General features: G+C 38.2%; 1 protein-coding gene across 10 annotated transcripts in view; it reads left to right on the plus strand.

Annotated features, from left to right (window-relative positions):
* Window positions 1–19,715, plus strand: part of FAT3 (FAT atypical cadherin 3) — a 673,325-nt gene that overhangs the window by 21,676 nt on the left and 631,934 nt on the right. For 3 of the 10 annotated variants that reach the window (XM_054524903.2, XM_054524905.2, XM_024255597.3), the window contains exons 1-2: window positions 9,015–12,968; window positions 13,726–13,814. The exons of 4 other annotated variants lie outside the window; for them this stretch is intronic. In XM_054524903.2, the coding sequence (XP_054380878.1) occupies window positions 12,913–12,968; window positions 13,726–13,814 (145 nt within the window). In that variant the 5' untranslated portion in view covers window positions 9,015–12,912. Of the gene's footprint in view, window positions 1–9,013; window positions 12,969–13,725; window positions 13,815–19,715 lie in introns of those variants that run through there. 3 more of the 10 variants (XM_054524902.1, XM_054524906.1, XM_054524914.2) reach the window with 2 other exon arrangements.

Consider the following 19,715-nt stretch of genomic DNA (forward strand, 5'->3'; position numbering starts at 1 on the left):
CTCTGCCAGATGGCAGTGGATGGAGTGAAGAGGGAGGCGGAGGCAGCAAGTATTGAATACTCTTTTAAGAAGTTTGGCAGTAAAGGAAAGGGGAGGTGGTTGAAGTTGAAGCTTAAGGAGAAAGTTGGGCCCAGGAAGGTTTTTTTGAGGCTACGAGGAAAACAAATATGTTTGTAGGCAGAGAGGAGCGGGCTGGTAGAAACAGGAGCCTGAGCTTCAGATGCATTGTCTCCTGAGTGGTGCCCCATGAGTTGTGCACCATGCACTGAAAAGGGTGCAGATGAAAATGTAGGAGAGGAGGGATAATTAAATGAGAAAAATTCTTCAAAGAAACAGGACAGGAAAAGGATTAAGACAGTGTGCAGCTGGTATACCTTGAACTGGAAAAGGGGAACTATTTGCTCTAAGACAAAGAGGGGATATGGATCATTTCAGCAGGAAGAGGAGGAGAAGAAGGAAGAAAGTGAGAGACTTTCCAACTGATTAAGTAGGCAGCTAGGCTAGACTGATGTGATTGTGGAAAAGGTAGAGATTCTAAGGAAATTGATGAAGGTTTGGAGTAGACAGTGTGGCAGCAAGTATGCCAAATAAAAGTACAAGGTTTACCAGGCAGCACCACGGGCTGTGTTGGGGTTAGAGCTCATATATTAGAACACATACATCACACTGTTATATGGAACTTCCTGTAGTCCACAGCAACCTGGGTACTATAGAAAACAAAACATAGGGGTTACTGAGAGTTGCAGGTTGTCAAGAGATGTGGGTCAGAAGAACATGAAATGATGTAATTTAAGATGCTAATGAATAGGAATATTAAGGAAAACTAGGTGGAGAAAGAAATGAAACTAAGACTGATACATTTGTCACAGATCAAAGGACTAGAACTCTTGGTGAAAGTGAACCGGTTTAGAGGGAGCTCTAAGGGAATTGGAGAGATAGAAGGATTGGAAATTATTAGAGAGGTTGGGATGTCTCAGTGATTCCAGAGATGTGGCAGTTCCAAGGAATGACAAGGGTCTGGGGTGTGGCTGTGGAATTAGGCTCCTAATGTGGAGCTGAATGAGTATTGTCAGGAATATAGGCGAGTGTGTTGGGTAGGTTAGCAGGGTGGACCTTGAGCTCACACATGATGGCAAAATAAAGAAGGCTCTTGCCTTACCTGAACCTGTATCTGCCTTAACTTTGGGTACATGGCTGAGCCTTGAAACCATGTCTTTTTTTTTTTTTTTAATTTTTGTAGGGCTCCCAAATCCCTGCTCCTTTTTGTCCTCTTTTGCCCTTGCTCGGTGTGACATGCCTCTTCTGCAACTGCTGAAGTAATTCACCACACGTTTTCACTCTTTCCTCATTTTTTCCACCTGGCAGAAGCGTGAAGAAAGATTATAGACACATGGGATACCTCTGTGTTGGTAACTTAAACTTCTGTGACTATCCCTTCCAAATCAGAAGGGAGTCATTTTTCAATTTCCTCTATAAAAGAGAAAGCAAGTCTGTCTTCCTACCAAGCGTTACCAGTTGTTAGGCATTGATGAACATTTGCTGGCAAACTCAACTCTGTATTATGGCTGACTTCTTTGAGGAAGTCTGCCTATTGTAAGATGTTTAGGTTCACCTGTTTTTTTTTTATATTCATGCTTCTGATTTCAAGTTTCAGATTACCTCCTAAAAATGGACTAGATCCCTTTCCATTAAAAAATGCAAGTTCTTAGGGCATTGTGGCATGAACCTGTTGTCACAGCTACTCAGTAGGCTGATGCTAGAGAATCGCTTGAGTCCAGGAGTTTGAGGCTGTAGTGTGCTGTGCTCCTACCTGTGAATGGCTACTGTACTCTAGCCTGGGTAACATAGCAAGACCCTGTCGCAAAAAAAGCAAGTTCATGTAGATAATAACTTTAAAATTAAATAAGAATAACATTTAAATGAACATTTAAGAAGTATTTAAAAGAAATGATTAAAATGGTTTCCCCATAGAGGATTCATCTTTCAAAAGGAATTATCTTCTTATTGCCCTAATCTTTCCTTTTTCCCTCATTCTTACTATGCAAACATTTTCTTTCACCCGTAGAAAAGAGAGCTATGTTTTAAATTCATCTTTGAAGACTATTTTTTGCAGGAATGGCTGCATTTATATCTCATACTCTCATGTATCAGTTGGAAAAAATCAGATAAAATAAATTGGAAGAGTATATCATTTTTAGTATTTGAATCAACACATCTCACGCTAGATTTCATGTCTCATACAGATGGCATTACCCTCTGCATATTTTTCCTCCGGTTTGGAATTACCAAAGGAAAGATGTAAATATGAAAGGTAATGGATGTTGGAGAAAGATTATTAGAATAGCTGTCAGGTGTTATAAATACCATATCTGTATTGCTAGAGTGCGTGAAAGTTTACCCTTTGACTAAATCTGTGCAGAAAAATTTACCCTGTACTTGCCACCCATCAGCACTTTGAGAATGCAAACATTAAGAAAAAAATTTAAAATTTATTTTAAAGTTACCCCCAATTTTCTTTGTTTATATTGTCATTGTAGAAAATAGTAGATATTGGAAAAAGAGAAAGAAGCAATTGATGGGAACAGTACTTGGAGTTCAAACATAAGATTTCAAAACTTAATATATCAAAATGACACACTCACATGTATTTTAGTAAGACATATAGTTTCCTGTTAAAATTACCTGGCCCATACAGACAATTCCCAAGGGGCAGAATATTTATTCCAAACACATAGCTATATTAATGATCCAAAAAAGATATAAGAATCATGGAACTTTAGGGCTGGAAGAAACTTTAGAATGAATCTGGTTTAATCTTTTCTTACAGATAGATTGAGGTTCGGAGAAGGTGAATGGATTACCTAGGATCACATAACTAAGCAGGGCTAGAATCCAATATTCTAACATCTGAATTCCGTGGTCCATCACAAATTGGCCATCTACATTTCAGCATTTTAACATTTATAACATTTAAGGGTAAATTTTAAGGTTGGGGTGGCCATTTTAAAACACTTATTTGTTATTTAAAAGTAAGTTACAGTACCTGCATTTTGTTCATGAAATATGGTAACATTTTGACAGCTGTATCACTCTGGAAACAGATGTCAGTACCTCAGATGAACTTGCAGGGGGTAATTGAGATGGAAATGATGATCAGAAAGGGAATGGAAGATTGTGATAAGGCAGCCTGTGTTTGTGTGTACAGACTCACCACCTGTGACTTAGGAGAAGGAAAACGCAGAGGCACGTGCAATCTGAAATGTGTCCCTCACTCATCAATCAGTGTTTATCAGAATTGGAGGTCTTAGCAAGTGAACTGAATGCTTTCAATCGAGGCATGTCAGTGATTGCCATCGACCAAGCGTTCTGTCACACCTGCCTGCTTTTCTTTCTTTTTCTCTTTACTTCATTACATATTGATTGACTTGGGTTTTACAAGTTCATAAATCACCCTCTTTTAAGAGGCTTCTTGGCTTTTGTGTGCGTAGACTTGAGAGTACTGGGAAAGACTGATACTCGTATCACAGTAACAAAGAACTTCATATTCCCTCCTTCAGCTTCATATGCAAAAGTGAAGCATCAAAAGACAGTGTCATTATGAAGAAATAGATTTAAAGACAGTACAAACACCTTATAAAAACCTGAGGTGCCAGCAGCAAACCCTCCTCCATCTGATGGAAGCTCTTGTGTTGCACCCATGAAGTCATTGGAGAGAGCTTGAGAGACTTTACAACCAAGAAGAGCATTTAATGTTAACTACATAATGAGATGCCACTCTTGCAAATAATTGCAGATATTATTACCTGATTGCAAATCTATAATTCTGGTGCAAGATAGAACAGACTTTAATTTGTCATAAAGTGCTTGCCTGTGGTAGAAAAATAGATGAGGTGATACGTATGATTTCTTTCACTCTTGAAATTTTCTGGTTGTAATAATTTTATGAGTTGAAGTCTTATTGTTCTTATTTTTATTTAAACAGATTAATTGCTCTCTGCCCAAGACATTTTAAATTCTTTTATAGATGAATCCTAAACCATTTGTTTCTTATTGTTTACAAAAGTGGTACATAAATTCTGCAAGGATATTTTTCTATTTTTATCATCTAAGTTTTTAATTGTAATATAAACCAGTTATGTGACATTTTAAATTCTTGTTTGATAGGTGGATTTTAAAATATTCATTTCTTGCTGTTTACAGACACAAACTGGTATATGAACACTGAAGGGAGAGTATTCTATTTTTAACATCTAAGCATTTTTATTATAATATAAACCAGTAATAGAATTTCTGTTTTTTTATGGAAAGGCCTATGCAGTTGTACAATATTAATGCCCAGGGTCCTCTTAAATAACAAGTCAGTCAACTTTGTAGGTTGGTAGTCCAGTATCAGCAACAAAAAATTATATTCCAAGCAGTGTTTAACAGCTGATTTAATTGGGAGGTATTTGATTATTCCTTTCTGAATTAATTTCTGACAGCAAGTTTAATACATCAGAAGGAAAAAAGAAAGCAAAACTGCATTCAAGAATGTCTGTAATTAATAGAGCTGACTTCTGAAGAGCTGCTAAACTCTTACATGTGAGAAGTGGCTTATTCTGGAGGGACAGTGCTTTGAAAGAGAAAAACAATTGAGGCTTGAGAAGGAGGTCTCTCAACCAATTTCCACTTCATTGCTTCAGAACCATTGCTTGTATTTTCTCTATAAGGGTAAGGTAGGAAGAGGACAAGAAATGTTCTGGGAATAGCTGTCATTTCTTAATGGAGTTTGCAAACAGAATTTGCAGGCATAAGTGTGTCTTTTGCACCAGTTTAGTAAAATGACATCTGCTCTTACAATGTTGCTACAGAAAGTTAAATCAATGGAGTGATGTGATAAAGATAGTCATATTTACTGTGGATCAGTCAAATTCTATGGTACATGTGGTGTTTTCTTAGGATACTTTTAGTAAATATACAGATCAGAAAAGTTCTCTTTAAGCCAGAATAAAAACATTCAAGTCCTCCATCAATAATAAGCGTTACTGTTAATTAAAAGCTGACTATTCACCAGATACTGTGCTAGGTACTGTCTAGATAGTCTGATCAGCTTCATTGCTTCTGAGGTAGGTTCTGTCATCCATCTTTACAGATGAAGCCCTTGAACCTAAGGGAGGTTACCTCACTTGTTGGTGGGCTCACACAAGTGATAGAACCTAAATGTGTTTTAGATCATTGTCTTCCTTAAAAACTATGGTATAAGTAATGTTATATATAATGCATCCAATTATTTGTCTTAATTTCTTTAGGAACATTTAGAATGTGACAGGCAAAAAAAGCAGGTACTTAATTCTTAAAACACTTGAAAATAATTGATGATGTTACTGAAATAAAATTGCCTCATGATGATCTGATTGTAGATTTTTCTACAACCATTTTTCCTATTCTAGTTTTCTTACCTTTCACTTCTGCAATAACATGCTTATAAACTTCAAATTTATTTTAGTATTAATTGAAGTAGAAATATAGTTTAAAAATCATCAAGTTACTGGGAAAAGACCCATGAGTTATATTTTATAATTATGAATGACTTTTATATTGATTGAACAAATAAGAAATTTGAGTGCCTACTTCTAGCCACGCTTTCTCAAGCTCCAGGGGTATATGATGAACAAGACAGATAAGGTCTCACCCTCATGAAGCTTATTGTTTTTTGAGGAAAGAGATAGTAAATGAGTAAGCAAGATCTTATTTACTTTTATCCATTATTTTAAGTTACCGATGATCCAGAAAGGCTCTATCAGCAAGCTGAGTGTATGTTGAAAGTGCTGTTAGTATGCTTGAGAAACCATATCTTTTCTTCTATTTTGCTTTAACAGAACTGAAAGTTCTACACAAGCCAACTTTTGGTTACTCTTAGAGATGTTTAGGTTATCTGGGCCTCTGTGTTACTCCATTTTCAACAGTTACCGTGTCATGACTTAGCAAGGCTTGGAATGCCTTGAGCTGTTAAGAAATGTGTGAGGAATGGAAGCTGCTTGGCATGATGGAGCTTCTGCAGAGGACCTGTGGAGTCAAAACCCACACGTCAGAGAAGAATGAAGTGTCAGAAGGGAGAATGCAGAAAACTAATTTAGCAACTTTGCCTAACACTAGCTTTTTGCACAACCCTTGGAATTGAGAGCTCTTTCTTTTAAGTTGTGTGTCTGCATGAAGCAATGTCAATGGAATGGAATGAAAAGTGAAATCCTTTGGGTTTAACTACTTTTGTCTGTGAGTGTCTCGACCACACTAACAAACCATGCTGGTTAGTGTGACCAGTATGACATGGTTTTACTGGCATGGTTAAACAGCTATAGAGCTAGGACCATTATGACCATTTCATAGGAATCCTATGCTTACAGTTCTTCTTTGAGATGGCATCAAAGAGAGAACAGTCTTTCTCTAAATCATGTTAACAGAGAACCTCAAAGAATTTACTTGGCTGCAAGCACTGTACTGGAACCATGTATCCTTTCCTTACGTTTTCTTTTGTTTCATTTCCTTTTCTTTCTACTGTTGTGCCTTGGCCCTGTCCACAGTCACTTGCTGGTGTGAAAGCTGTTTCCTAACACATAGTTCCCTATGCTGGCTGTGCATCAGAATCAGGGGAGCTCTAAAAGACAGATTCACAAATCCCACTGACTTAGGCCACTTACTTGGCAAAGGATAAGCAAGTAACTGCAGCTAAACCTTCTTCCAATGGCAATATGACTAATTATTTCTCTATGAAGCCCTACCAGCAAAACTGCTGAAAGGGCATCTCTTCATCAGTCCCTGTCCTCCCTTCCTGCCCTCTAGAACTTTGGGTAGGGAGGAATACATTGCAGATATTCCATTTTGCTTTTTCTAGGCAGCTTGACTATTGCACTGAGACCACTAGTAAAGCTTGGGTACCTCCTGCTCCTCTTACAATTATTGCCACCCCTTCCTTTTACTGCTGCCTTTTGCTTGAATCAGGCAGTATTTTGCAGGCTCACTTGCCTCTCTCCCATTGCCCAGGGTGCCTTGCAGTATGCCTTTTCTTTCCTTTGGGCAGTGCTGGGAGGCCCTAGGCAGGACCCTCACAAGTCTGGCCAAGTTTCTTGCTGTAATGCTGAAGCTGGTTCTCCCTTTTCCCTGTTGCTGAGTGGAGCTAAGAAATGCATCTATTCAGAGGGAGCAAAACAAGTTCACCACACCATGTACCCAACCTTCCACTCTTCCATCTGGGGGATGCCTTCTGCTCCCCTTTCTCTTACCAATGCACTTTAGATTTGAGCCCTCCTCTTTTTGGGGGTTCTCTTCAGTTGATCTATCCTCCACTTGGTATATTTAGTCATGTAAAACACTAACTTCCTAGTGATCAGCATTGCCCTTTGTTCTTAATATGATTTGCATATTTCCTGGGTTTCTGGTCTGAGCTGTTCCTCTGTGGAATGGGCCTTGGTGCTCTCACTTGCCAAGAGCACCTAGGACATATTTATTGGCTCTTTGGAAAGGAAACCAACTGGAAAGCTTAAGTATGTGGGATTTATAGAGAGCGTTTCTTCACAGTAACTCCAGTTTCTTTTAATATGAAGCAATACTATTTTTAGTCAAAATTGTAACTGTGGTTTAGTCATATTTTTTCTCCCCAGTACTTTTTTAAGAGGTGAGTTTTAAGAAAGTCAGATTTTGTGAGGAATTCATTCACTGCAGAAACATCCAAGGTAAATGGTCCAGGATGAGAGCAGATTCAGAGTTGTAGAATCTTCAGTTGGAAAAGGTCACATTGCAAATTCCTAGATCACTTGGAGATTAGATTCACTTGGATGTGGATACTTACTAATTCAAATCAGTTATCAGTAGTTTTCTAAACTTGTAAAGAAATGGCATCGTTTATTTGCATTGAAATCCTCCATAGAAGCTCCAAATTCAAAGCAGATAAAAGCAGAACTTCTCTGGTTGCAGGGGAAGGAAGCACCACACTCTCATGGGCTCTGGGTTAAGAGTTCTTGCATCATCCTCTCGTCCTTTCTACCCAGTATACTGTGCTCCCCAGAAGATAGAGGCCACATAGAAGCCCAGCAACGCTGCCTTCTTCATCTATTAAAATTGCACACCCTTTTTCACACCAGGGCATGCATTCTCCACACCCAAATATGGACAATGAGACAAAATTTAAGAAATGTTGATATCCTGAGAAATCTCGCAGAAGGAGCCAAGATTCTGAATTAATCAGAGATAAGTTTTATTTTATTCACCAGATTGTTACAAAGATAAAAAGCTGCATTAATGCATCTTAGAAAGATTTTAAAGGACAGTGTGTGTAAAGAAGTTTAAAACAGTTTAAGATCCTGCTGGCTGGAAATATTAACCCTCTCCACTGAGCATTTGAGAAAAGTAGGACATTTTTATATATTAAAACTTTCAAATCATTAGGTAGTGGGGAGCCTTGGATAAATTCCAAACTAATTTTTGATGTTGGGAATTTTGGCATGTTACCCTATGGAAATTTTACTCCTAGGAGTCACAGAGAGCCATGGTGAGGTGAGGTGAGGGGAGAGTTGGTAGCCATCTTTCATTATTGTTGTTATTATTTTTTTTGAGGTGGAGTTTCACTCTTATCACCCAGGCTGGAGTGCAATGGCGTGATCTCAGCTCACTGCAACCTCCCCCTCTCAGGTTCAAGCGTTTCTCCTGCCTCAGCCTCCTGAGTAGCTGGGACTACAGGCACCTGCCAACACGCCCAGCTAATTTTTGTATTTTTAGTAGAGATGGGGTTTCACCATGTTAGCCAGCAAGTGGCTACCTCTGCTGTGTCCCCTCACAGGCCCCTCTCTGGGTTTGCAGCAGTGATCCTGACTTTATTTAATAATTATTTGCATACTTTTAACTTTAGTTTAAAAATGTTTTAATTAATTAGATAATTTTTTATTTTAGGGTTTTTTTAAATAAAAAAGAAAAATATAATTATATATATATGAAAAATATATGAAAAAATGTGACTCATTTATAGAGTTGATAAAACACTGTGGGTCATAAGATAAAATTAGAGTTATTAATATTATGAACAAATAAGGAGATAAGTAAAAAAGAGATAGGGAATTAGAAAACCAAAGTGTGAAACCAAAATAAAATCCATGTATCATTTGGCATGTGTAAACCAAGCCCTTTCTAAATGCAAGGTGCTGAGATTCTTTGAAGCTTAATCGTAATTTAAAGGTTTGTATTACATTAATATTTATTATGGATTTACTCTGGGTCGTAGGATGTTTTGTGCAAAGCATTATGCATATGTTATGTTAAGCTCATCACAGTTCTATGAGGTAGGTATTGTTAGGTTCATTTTTAAATTGAGAAAATAGGTTTAGAGACCTGACTTAATTTGTCTGAGATTATATAGTGAACAAGTTGTGCAGCCAGGATATGAATCCAGATCTTCCCTAATCCCAGTGCTGTGTACTCTTGACCACAATTAGGCTGTAAATCATATAATCTCAGCTGTTGGGAAGCTTGGATTCCTTGTAACAGTAGCAACGTGTCCTATGTTGATGAAAAAACTTTGCTCCTCTTTCTTACTGAATTTTTGAGGGTTTTACAACTCTGTAACCTGCTCTTGACCTTTCTGGTGTCAGCTTAGAAAAAAATATCCAAATAAACTCTTGTCCCTACCTCAGAGGTTGTCACTTATTTTAAGAATGACAGAACCAAAAAATAAATTCCCATGTGCTAAGACTTGTGGGAGAATGCATAAATACATAAAAGCCTGATGTGATCTTTTCCATTTGTACCTAGGATTGTCTTGTCTCCTTGCAAAAAACAGAGATCCTGGTTTTAATGGCTGTGTGTAATTTCAGCTTGGGTCTTGTTATAAAGTTTACATTTAAAGCTTTGCAGTGGTACCAGGTTTAGGCTAAATTTGAAAGTAGCTGTGGGGGAGACGACTTTAACATTTCCCTGGGGAAGTAGACTGGAAAATTGCTGGAGAGTGAACTATAGGGAACAATCTTGAATTGGTCTTTTGGGTCGGACATAATTACCTAATGGATTTTCCATCTTTCAAAATTTTAGGCGGGAAAAAATTGCCTCAAAAAATATCAACAAAATGTGAAGCGCACAACCTGTTCCAGTTCTCTTCAGGACTGTAAACTCCTGGCCTTCTCTGGAGCCTTTGAAGAATGGCTGTGTAGTGGAGTAAAGACAGGCAAGGGGAAGACATGTGGAAGAGAAGAAATCAGACTGATGCATGATTGAAAACTCAGAAATTACATAACTCGATTTGTCTCTTATAAGTCATTACTGAATGCTGATTCATCTCCATTCATGAGTGTTTTGGGTGCAGTTAGAACTACGTTTTAATGAACAATATAACCTAATTATGATTGAGCATTTTACTTTTCCATGGACTGTAAAGATATTTGTTGAGTGGCTTAGAGGTTTGCACACCAGAGTTTCCTGGTCAAAGGCGTGCATTATGCAATCAGTTTTTACCCCAAACATTCACATATGCATTCCCCTATCTTGATTGGTTACTTTATTGGTACCAAGAACATGAAACCTCTTTCTTTCTTGCACCCCCAGGTATATCCCAATACAATTTCTGTTTTAATGTAATTTACTGTTATTCACATTGCTTCAGGGATGACAAAGTATCTACTTGTTCTCAAGTTTTATTATTGGCTGATGTGTGTCAGACTAGACTTGGCTTTGTATATAAATATACTCCAGTAGAGGGACCCAGCCTCTGTGATCCCAAATACATTCATTGGAACAATAAGTGTGAGTGCTTACTATGTGCCTAGCATGTTACAGCTGAGATGGACCCACAAGTGAAACAGACACTGCTGTGTTTCTTTCCTGAGTGGGAGAAGTAAGTCATGGACAAGAGAAACTAAAACACTAGGTATACAAAGGCAAGAGCTCCAAGGGATCAAAGTGCTGCCATATTCAAACAAGGTATCTGCCTTGAGGGATCATGGGAGAGGGCATTTGCACTAGCTGCAGTCTTGATTGTGCGAGGAAGGAGATGTTCCAACCGGGTATAGGAGCATGAAAGAAGCCCACAGCTGGGGAACACAGAGGTGCACTGGGAGGGAGCCGTGTATGGTTTCATTTGATTGGAGTTTTGGTTGTGTGGAGGATGGTAGTTGGAGATAAAATGGAGGCCAAATTTTCAAGATTCCTGGATGTTAGGAAGGGAGCTAGAACTTTGTTAGGCAGTTGTGCATCCCTAAAAAATGTGAGCATCTTGACATTATTATGAGAACCATGATTAGTGGAGAGTTACCTGGAGGCAGGCAGTGTACACAATGAATTGGAGGCACATGGGGGTTACAGAAAGAGATGCAGTAGAGGCTGGTGAGTTAGGAAAAGTGGTAATAAGGGATGGAGCAGGTGGAACGAACACACAGAACTAGAGACCAAGGCCTTGTGGAAAAGCCAGCACTTTAACCACTGATTCAGAGTGGGATGGAGAGGAAGATGAAGGATTAGGGGTTAGATGGCAAGGAGAAAGATGGTGGCATTAACAGAATTGGATAGGAAAGGAGGAATGTGGTTGGGCTGTGTGTGGGGGGGCGGGGGTGGAAGTTGTTGGGCAGGAAAGAGCTATGGCCAAGCTGGTTTTCTTTCTAATCCTGATCTGACACTTCCTTAGCACTGCAATATTGAGTAAGTGGTTGTGCCCCTCTGAGCATGCTCCTGCATCTGTAAGATACACCTTTAATTCTTAGGATTCTTTATTTCAATTATTTAAGAGAATTAGAGAATGAAATGGTTCAAGCAGTTCTCAGAAAGTAAGAAAAGGAAAGAGCAGGACATACAATATGGAAATATGAACTTTCTCCTGCTGCATAAGATTTAAACTCTTGACATTTAAAGCGGAAAAACACAATTTAAAGAATGACTGAAGGGTATGTTAATTATCTGTGAAGAGGCAGAAGATTCTTCTTTGATACTTAAGATGGCAATAATTTTGGGCAGCACATACATTGGCCACGTTTATAATTATGGCTAATTGTACAATGAGTAGTAAATAGGAAATGGATTGAAATTTCCAAAAAAAAAAAGACACAAATGGACTTTAAATGAATATTACAAGCTAACAAAAATAAACAAATAAAAATAAAAAAATAAAAAAAGGAGAGCTGTACGAAGCCGCAAGAAGAGTTCCACATTGGATTGGTGGTATGGATGTGTTTGTGCTCAGAACTTAGAACTTCAAAAGAACAGAAGTCCTGCTCTACATCTAACAACTTGTAAATAATTATATGGCTTCTAAGTTAACTTGAAATGTTATTGAATTGAAATAAATTGGAAGGGAACCAGATCTGCCATTGAAAGCCAAAGGACCGAACTTTCCCCAGTGCTGGAGGGAACCTAAACAAAATCCCCAGCTTTTAAAGGAAGAGGTTTTCAACCTGCTTTCATCTCCTCTTCCTTTTGGTGTTTTTCCTATATGGGATGGAGAGCAGAAGATGTGGTTGGGGTGTTTTTAAGATGGAACTGAGTTTGCCCTCAAGTCTTTCAAGATAAGACAGTTTTACTTACCAGGGAGAGGATCTATTACACCCTGAACAGCTGCTATTTTTGAGGCAGGAAAGTGAAGCTGAAGAGCTTTGTACAGCTGTCATGTAGAATTCTAAGCACCCATTTGATAAAACCTGTCAGCGTGACCCGGTTTCTTGGGCAGATGCAGCCCTTGGCTGTAGCCCCTTTCCTCTCTACCCCTTTCTGTTCGTCAGTTTTGTTTTTGCTTCCTGTTAGAAATGTTCCAGATTTAGCAGCTTAAAGTGGTGTGTGTGTGTGTGAGTGTACAAGCGTGTGTGTGTTTTAAGAGCGGTCATTTGTATGATTGAACCCAAACTCCTATTTCTCTTTCAGGAGTTATATTAAAAAATATTTGATCCAAGTCTCTAGAAATTTTGCCCTATGGGGAAAAGGAAGAGAAGAAATCTTTATCAGCTTTCTTATTTGGTTATAAAATGGTAAGGCATGAAATTGGAACAGATGGCTTAATAATAGTTGGACTTACATCCCTTAGTTGAATTTTGCTGACAGTTTCTTTAAAATCTTTATAAACTCCCACTTTCAATAGTTCTTTAAGGCCGTTAAGGCCGTGTGGGTAAATGCACCAGTGTAACAAGCCTTCATCTAGGTATGTTACAGGAAATGGGCCATGAACTAATTCAGGACTCATGATGTAGACCAGGAAACCTATTTTATGTATCTGTAACAAATAGATTGTAAAGTTAATATTATCACCTGGTCCCTTGTCTATCTTGAAGTTTAAACAGTGTCGTTACCATCTTAGGTCGTACCTGACGGGGTATGTGTAGTAGCCGGCCTCTCTTTAATAAGTCAAAGTGGACTTTAGAACATCCTTTAATACAAGAGTCGAGACAATCTTGAGAATTGCAAGCTGACTGAGTATGCCAACATGTAGGACATCAGACAGACAGTAAAAAAACTTAAGTGTGGGTATCCTGTTTGCTTTTTGTCCGCAGATGTTAAGCAGTTTCAATAGCTGGGGAAAAATCATTGTATCATTATCTGTGGGTAGTGTGCTTATAGTTTATTATAGGGCAGAGTTATTGAAAGGAAAGAACTGTATCATTATTCATATTTAAAAATGCTGTGACAATGTACTGCTTCAGATGAGTGTTGTTCCCATAAATCATCCTGGATCCCTGTGCTCAGGAAATCTGTGAAAATATAGTATTTTCAGAGGCAAAATTGTTTCAGTTTCTTCACAGGAGGAATTTTAGAACATAAGGAGGAATTCATCCAAACAAGAAAGCCATCTACTGAGCTTACATCATTAAATAGGAAAGGTAAGGAGGGCTACACCCAGTTTACAGATATCTTTAAGCTATTGTCTCCAACCTGGGGCCTTAGACCTCTGAGTAATTAGAGTGTGTGACTGACACGCATTGTTTGTAGACTGAATGAATTAAAACTGGATTCCTCACTATACTTTGGGTACTAAAAGGGCCTCTTATGCAAAAGGATTGGAAACTGTGCTGTAGGGTAAGATATTTTGGGAACAATGCTTTAGTTTTCTCTTGCTCTTTTTGTCTTTTAATTTGGCTATTTTCTTATATATAGAATTTCTGTCCAAAAATCTGTGTGATTTTTTAGCTCAGCTCAGAGTAGCACAACAAAATTACAGCCACTGGTTGGACCCAGTTCAGTATAGCATTCAATCTAAGGGCCTTGTAGCTTCCAAACGTGTTTATATTATTCCAATCCCTGGGTAGCATTGTAACATATATTTATTCTTGATTGCTCCAGAGGTTTATTTTAAAAATCAGAATAATAACACAACTAGGTTAAGTGCAATGTACTTTGAAATTCCAAACCAGTAGTTCTTTAACCTATTCATGCTGGTTGGATGACAAGGCATTTTACCATTCCTTTTATTTAAAATTACCCATATTTGTGCCTTTTAATTAATTATCTAATTAAATGTATTTTATTTTCTTTTGCCTGCATTCCAGGTTTCCTTATTTCTATGCTGTTTTTCCTTTATACATATTTACTCTCTCTCTTTTTTTTAATTCTGAGGTCTCTCGAACAATAAATGGACTCTAGCATTATTTTGTTTCCATGAGACCTAAAGAAACTACCATATTCGAAGAGGCTACCATATTAGATTAGCTTTCACTTAACACAGAGGGATCTGAAAAGATGGAATAGTGGTAAGAACCTCCTAAGAAGTGACATTTAATTGGAAATTGGAAATTCTATTGACTAAATCAGGAAATAGAAGGAGACCTCCTCAACTGCCCTTGATTGGTAATTACAGCTCACGGGTAGTTTTAATAGCCTTCAGAATTCCTCACCTTTCCTTCTCATATGTTTTCCTGTAAGTAGTGTCTTTTTCCAGAAGTTGCTTCAATGGTTCTTTTGAGGACTGGATAGAAAGAGCAAGTGTGTAGTCATCTTTACTGAGTTCGAAGTAGTTATTTGACATATCAAGCTCTCCCATCAGCTAAAGAAACCTTAGCTCAGAGTTGGTGGACCCAATTCCTGAGCCATTATGAGATACCAGTGATCCTTGGCCTGGTCCCTCAGGTCAGAACGCAGAAAAGAGCAGCAGATAGATCCAGAGTCTCAGGGAATTAGGCAAGTTTCTTTCCCCATCCAGTGGAGTTTTTGCTAGACTTCTATGAAACAGGATACAGCATGATATATTTTTAGTAATTTAAAGAAAGAAAATGGAAACAAGCTTTATTTTTGATAATTATTTGAGATTTTAGTACATATCTCTTGAGAAAACTAGAACGTCCCACATGGGACTGTGATAAGACCAGAGTTAGGAAACATTCTCAGAATACGGGATGGGTTGACAATGCCCATGTATCTGAATCTACAACACCTGTCCAAAATGCAAGTGATTGCAAATGCCTCTGAATGATGCTTGCCAGTGCTATCATATAAATAAAAGAATACAGAATCATAGAGGCAATTACTGTGGTCAAGGTGGCTACCGAAATGCAGGTACTTCTCTTTAGCCCCGGTTCCCTCATCATAATCTTTCCGTTTTCTCTCTCTTTTTTTTATTCCTCATTACTTTGTAGCTGGATGCTATACCACATTGTTTATTCTAATAAATGACATGTTGATCTCATCTACCTGGGAATCCTTGGTTTCCAGTTTTCACAGCTTTGTTTCCAGTATTCACAGCTCAGTGCTGGAGAGTTGACCATTTGTGTAGTTCAGCATTTCTCTGTGTTAACCCAGTGAGGGTTGAGTGTTGTCGACAATTCTAGGCATTCTGTCCATCATGTTTTTTTTTTTTCTTGATTCACTTATTCTGGTTTTCCTCAGGGTTTTTGAGTCATAGCAGAGTCTGGAATTTGGTGTGTGTATATATATATATACATATATATATATACACACACACACACACACCACACACACATATTATATAATGTTTGCCCTTGTGTTACATTAGACAGTTGTATATAGAAAATTGATTTCTTGAAAAAGATTTCATATCATCAATGCTATGGGAGCAGTACCTGTATCATTGCTTTATAAAGATTTTTGAGGATTTGTGAAAAACTTTTCTTCCTTCCTCTGAAATTTGCTTTCTGATGTGAAGATTACAGGAGATGTGAATATTGGATCTTCTGAGTAAAATTTCATTTATTCTAAAACGTTGTGTGATAAATGTGGTATTTGAATATAGGGGTGTGTGTGTGTGTATGTATATATATAGAGAGAGAGAGAGAGATGCATATATATTTGCATGCTTATAATTTTAACTTTAATTCAAAATGATTAAAAACAAACAAATTATGAAGCATTTGCCCATTGTATCATGTCAGCATTGATCATGTCCTACTTTGTGTTGCTTTTAATTTTCTCCCTTTTTTCATCTTGATGTCTTTTTTAGCCATATTCTAGAAGCCCCAAGAGCAGGGATCTGCAATTGATATTAGCCCTTAGTGGAAAGAAAGCTGACATATACTGAACAACTACTGGGTTCCAGGCATTATGCTAGTTAGGCAGTGCTCTGAGAAGTGCTATAAAGTAGGTAATCATTACCCCCATTTTACAGATTGAGAAATTAAGCTTCAGGGTAGTTAATTTACCTATAGACATGTAGTTATACTTGAGCTATTGACCAATCACTGCCAACACCATCATCTCACATTGACTCTATCAGTGTGCCTCTTCTACTTTGTGCATTCAACGTCTCATTTTGTTGACTTTGGCTAATTTAATGATATAAGTGATAAATAATAGAAACCAGAGTAATATAACATTTTCCTTGTCTCATGAAAAACTAAGAGACATGAACACTGATACTAACATTTACTTCAGATGTGTATCTGGAATACTTTGAGACTCCAATTCTAAGACTTGTTTTCTTGTTGTGTATGTTTCAGGAGAGTAGGGGCTAACTGCATCAGTTTCCACATATGAAGAAGAGACACAAAATAGTTATCTATAATATAAGCGAAATGTGTATTGAAATGGTTAAATTGAAGAAACCAATCCTGGGTTGTTTTAAGGACACTAAGAGTCATCTCTACCCTTTGCCCTGTAGAGCAAACTGTGCATTTAGAGGGAGCTTAACTAGTAATTCAGAATAACCGCTATTGCATACCATGCATTTAAACTGTGGGGGAATCTAGGTTGCTATGACAATGGAAATATTTTCATTTTCTCCATTTTTAGAGTATAAACACATGAATCCTGAATATTGCTTTGGTTTGCACTTTGTGTTTATGTTTTCTGACTTCGTGAGAGAAGTGACAGAGACACTAGCCGCGCTTCTTCCCAGTGATGCCATAGATTCTGTCTTTCACTCCAGGCTCCTTGTAGAGGTCCCAGAACTCGGCTTGGCCATACCTGGGCTTCACTGACATCTTTTCTTTAGGGCGGTCACAGTGAGAGATAAGACACCTTTCCTACTGTTAATCATTCAAAGAATAACATGTATTTATTTCACCTTGGATTTGAAATCCACATCTCCTTGGGTAAAGAGGATTCCAAGTCAGAGACACCCCATGCCCCCCTTTAAGATCATAAGGACTGAATTCTGTGAATATTCTATTGGGGGCTTTTTTAGCACTCAGTAAAGGAAAAAAAAAAAGGTTGAATAAAACCAAAAAGGAAAGAAAAGGTTGAATAATTGCTAAACCAAGAGTCTAGAAATCACCACAGGTTCCCTGGAGCTTTTTATATTAGAGTATCTTCTTCAGGACTCAGTGTGTGAATTAAGAGGACCACTGAAGAGTCAGCTGTAGCCAGTTCACTTATTTTTTAGCGACCTGGGCGCTGAAACTCTGTATTTGTTTGATAGAAAACACATTGCCTTCTGCTTGACTAGACTAGGAACAAAAATTGTTAAGGAAATTAAAAACAAGTACTTTTATATATCCTCTCCTTCTACTATGCTGCCTTATGGTTTTTCTTCGCCCTCTCTTACCCTTCAGTATTGACTGCGTTCCAAGCATGGTGTTGGGAGCTGCAGATAAATTGGTGAATGGGGAAGACGTCTTTTTCTGTCTTCACAGAGTCCCAGTCTCATGGGGAAGGCAAATGAGTAAACAGGAAATTATACTATGGTACTAAGCCTTCTCTTAGAGGGCAAGGGGAACACTTCTGGTGTGGGGTTGGGAGAATCTGGGGGATTACTAAGGTTGGGTGTCTTAGATCGTTTGGGCTGCTATAATCAAAATACCATAAACTAAGTAGGCTATAAATAACAGAAATTTATTTCTCACAGTCCTGGAGGCTGGTGAGTCCAAGGTCAAGGCACTGGCAGATTCATTATCTAGTGAAAGTCCATTTCCCAGCTCATGGACAATGTCGTCTCCTTGTGTCTCTATATGGTAGAAGGGGCAAGGCAGCTCTCTGGTGCCTCTTTTGTAAGGGCACTAATCCCACTCATGAGGCTCTACCCTCACGATTTAATCACCTCCTAAAGGTCCCACCTGTTAGTACCACCTTGGGGTTAGATTCAACACATACGTCTTTGGGGAACACAAATATTCAGATCATAGCATTGCGGAAAGGGCAGGATGCTCCAGACCTCTTTTTCCCTTCCTTCCTTTCTACCTTGGCCTTTTCAAGTCCATCATTTCTTGCTGTTTCTTGAACTTAACTTTAACATTTGTCCCAGCTAAAATTATGGCTTCAATAACTACTTTTTATTGTTGAACATAGGATACAATTTGTAATATTTTCCTCCAAGACTTTGATTTGCAAGGAGATTTATCTCACGTTCTAAATGCCTGTTTTAAAGGAATACCGACTAGTGTTTCATTAAGGGAAAAAGACATTTCTTTTCGAAATTCATTGAAGTAGCTCTCTGAGCCATTCATATTGTTTATTTCATTCTCTAGTTTGAGAACCTGGCCTCACTATGAAAAAGTATGTCTAAATACCCTCGACAATGTATTTTCTCTTTAGTATGGGCAGGAGCTGAAGAAGTGTCTTCAGGACCAAAATGCTATTTATTCCGTGTTTGACATGTACAAATCGTCTTTGATAAAATGTCATTAGGGAGGCATATTGAGCTGTGTGGCCTCAGTTGATAGGTACTTTTCAGCTTTTATCACTGTCTGTGTCAGAAAATTAAGTGTAATCTAGGGTGTTTTCATTCCTTTTATTAACTCTAGCGGGTATATTTTATATTAGGGAATTTAGTAGAACATTTTGCCTTTGAGAAATACATGTCCCTTTCCACTCTAGCAGCCTCAGCCTTCTCAGTCTGGAGTGTCTGTGGCTGAAAAAGCCTTTTTGCCCATCCTCGAGTTGCAAGCTCTCTGCTCAGGGATGGCAGAAATTGTTTGCAGAGACTAATTCCTTGTTCCATTTTGCAGAGAGAGTGTATCTTCTGTTTGTTGGGGTGGTGACTATTTGCCAGAAGTTTTATGGAAATGCCATTAGAAAATCTAGGCTTGGTTTTTGGGTGCCTTTTCCTGATTTCACCTGATGATCTTCATTCTCTGTGATTCATGCTCCATAATTCTCAGTTAACTCTGGCATATCACCCATGGAGTTACATTCTGTGAGCAAATGGCCCATTAGCATGTGTCTGTGTGCTGCCCTGGGCTGATATAAATCTTCTGAAAGAACTTTGGACTTAGCCATTGCTCCAGTCTGGTGTGGAAGGGCATTGAGAGGCTGCCTGCCTGACACTGCCTTGCCTGTCACGTGGGTGTAGCTTTTTTAGTTCCCATCCTGCCGACTTTTGCACCAACTTGCTTATT

This window comes from Pongo abelii, chromosome 9 (assembly GCF_028885655.2).
Source record: "Pongo abelii isolate AG06213 chromosome 9, NHGRI_mPonAbe1-v2.0_pri, whole genome shotgun sequence".
Classification (NCBI taxonomy): Eukaryota; Metazoa; Chordata; class Mammalia; order Primates; family Hominidae; genus Pongo; species Pongo abelii.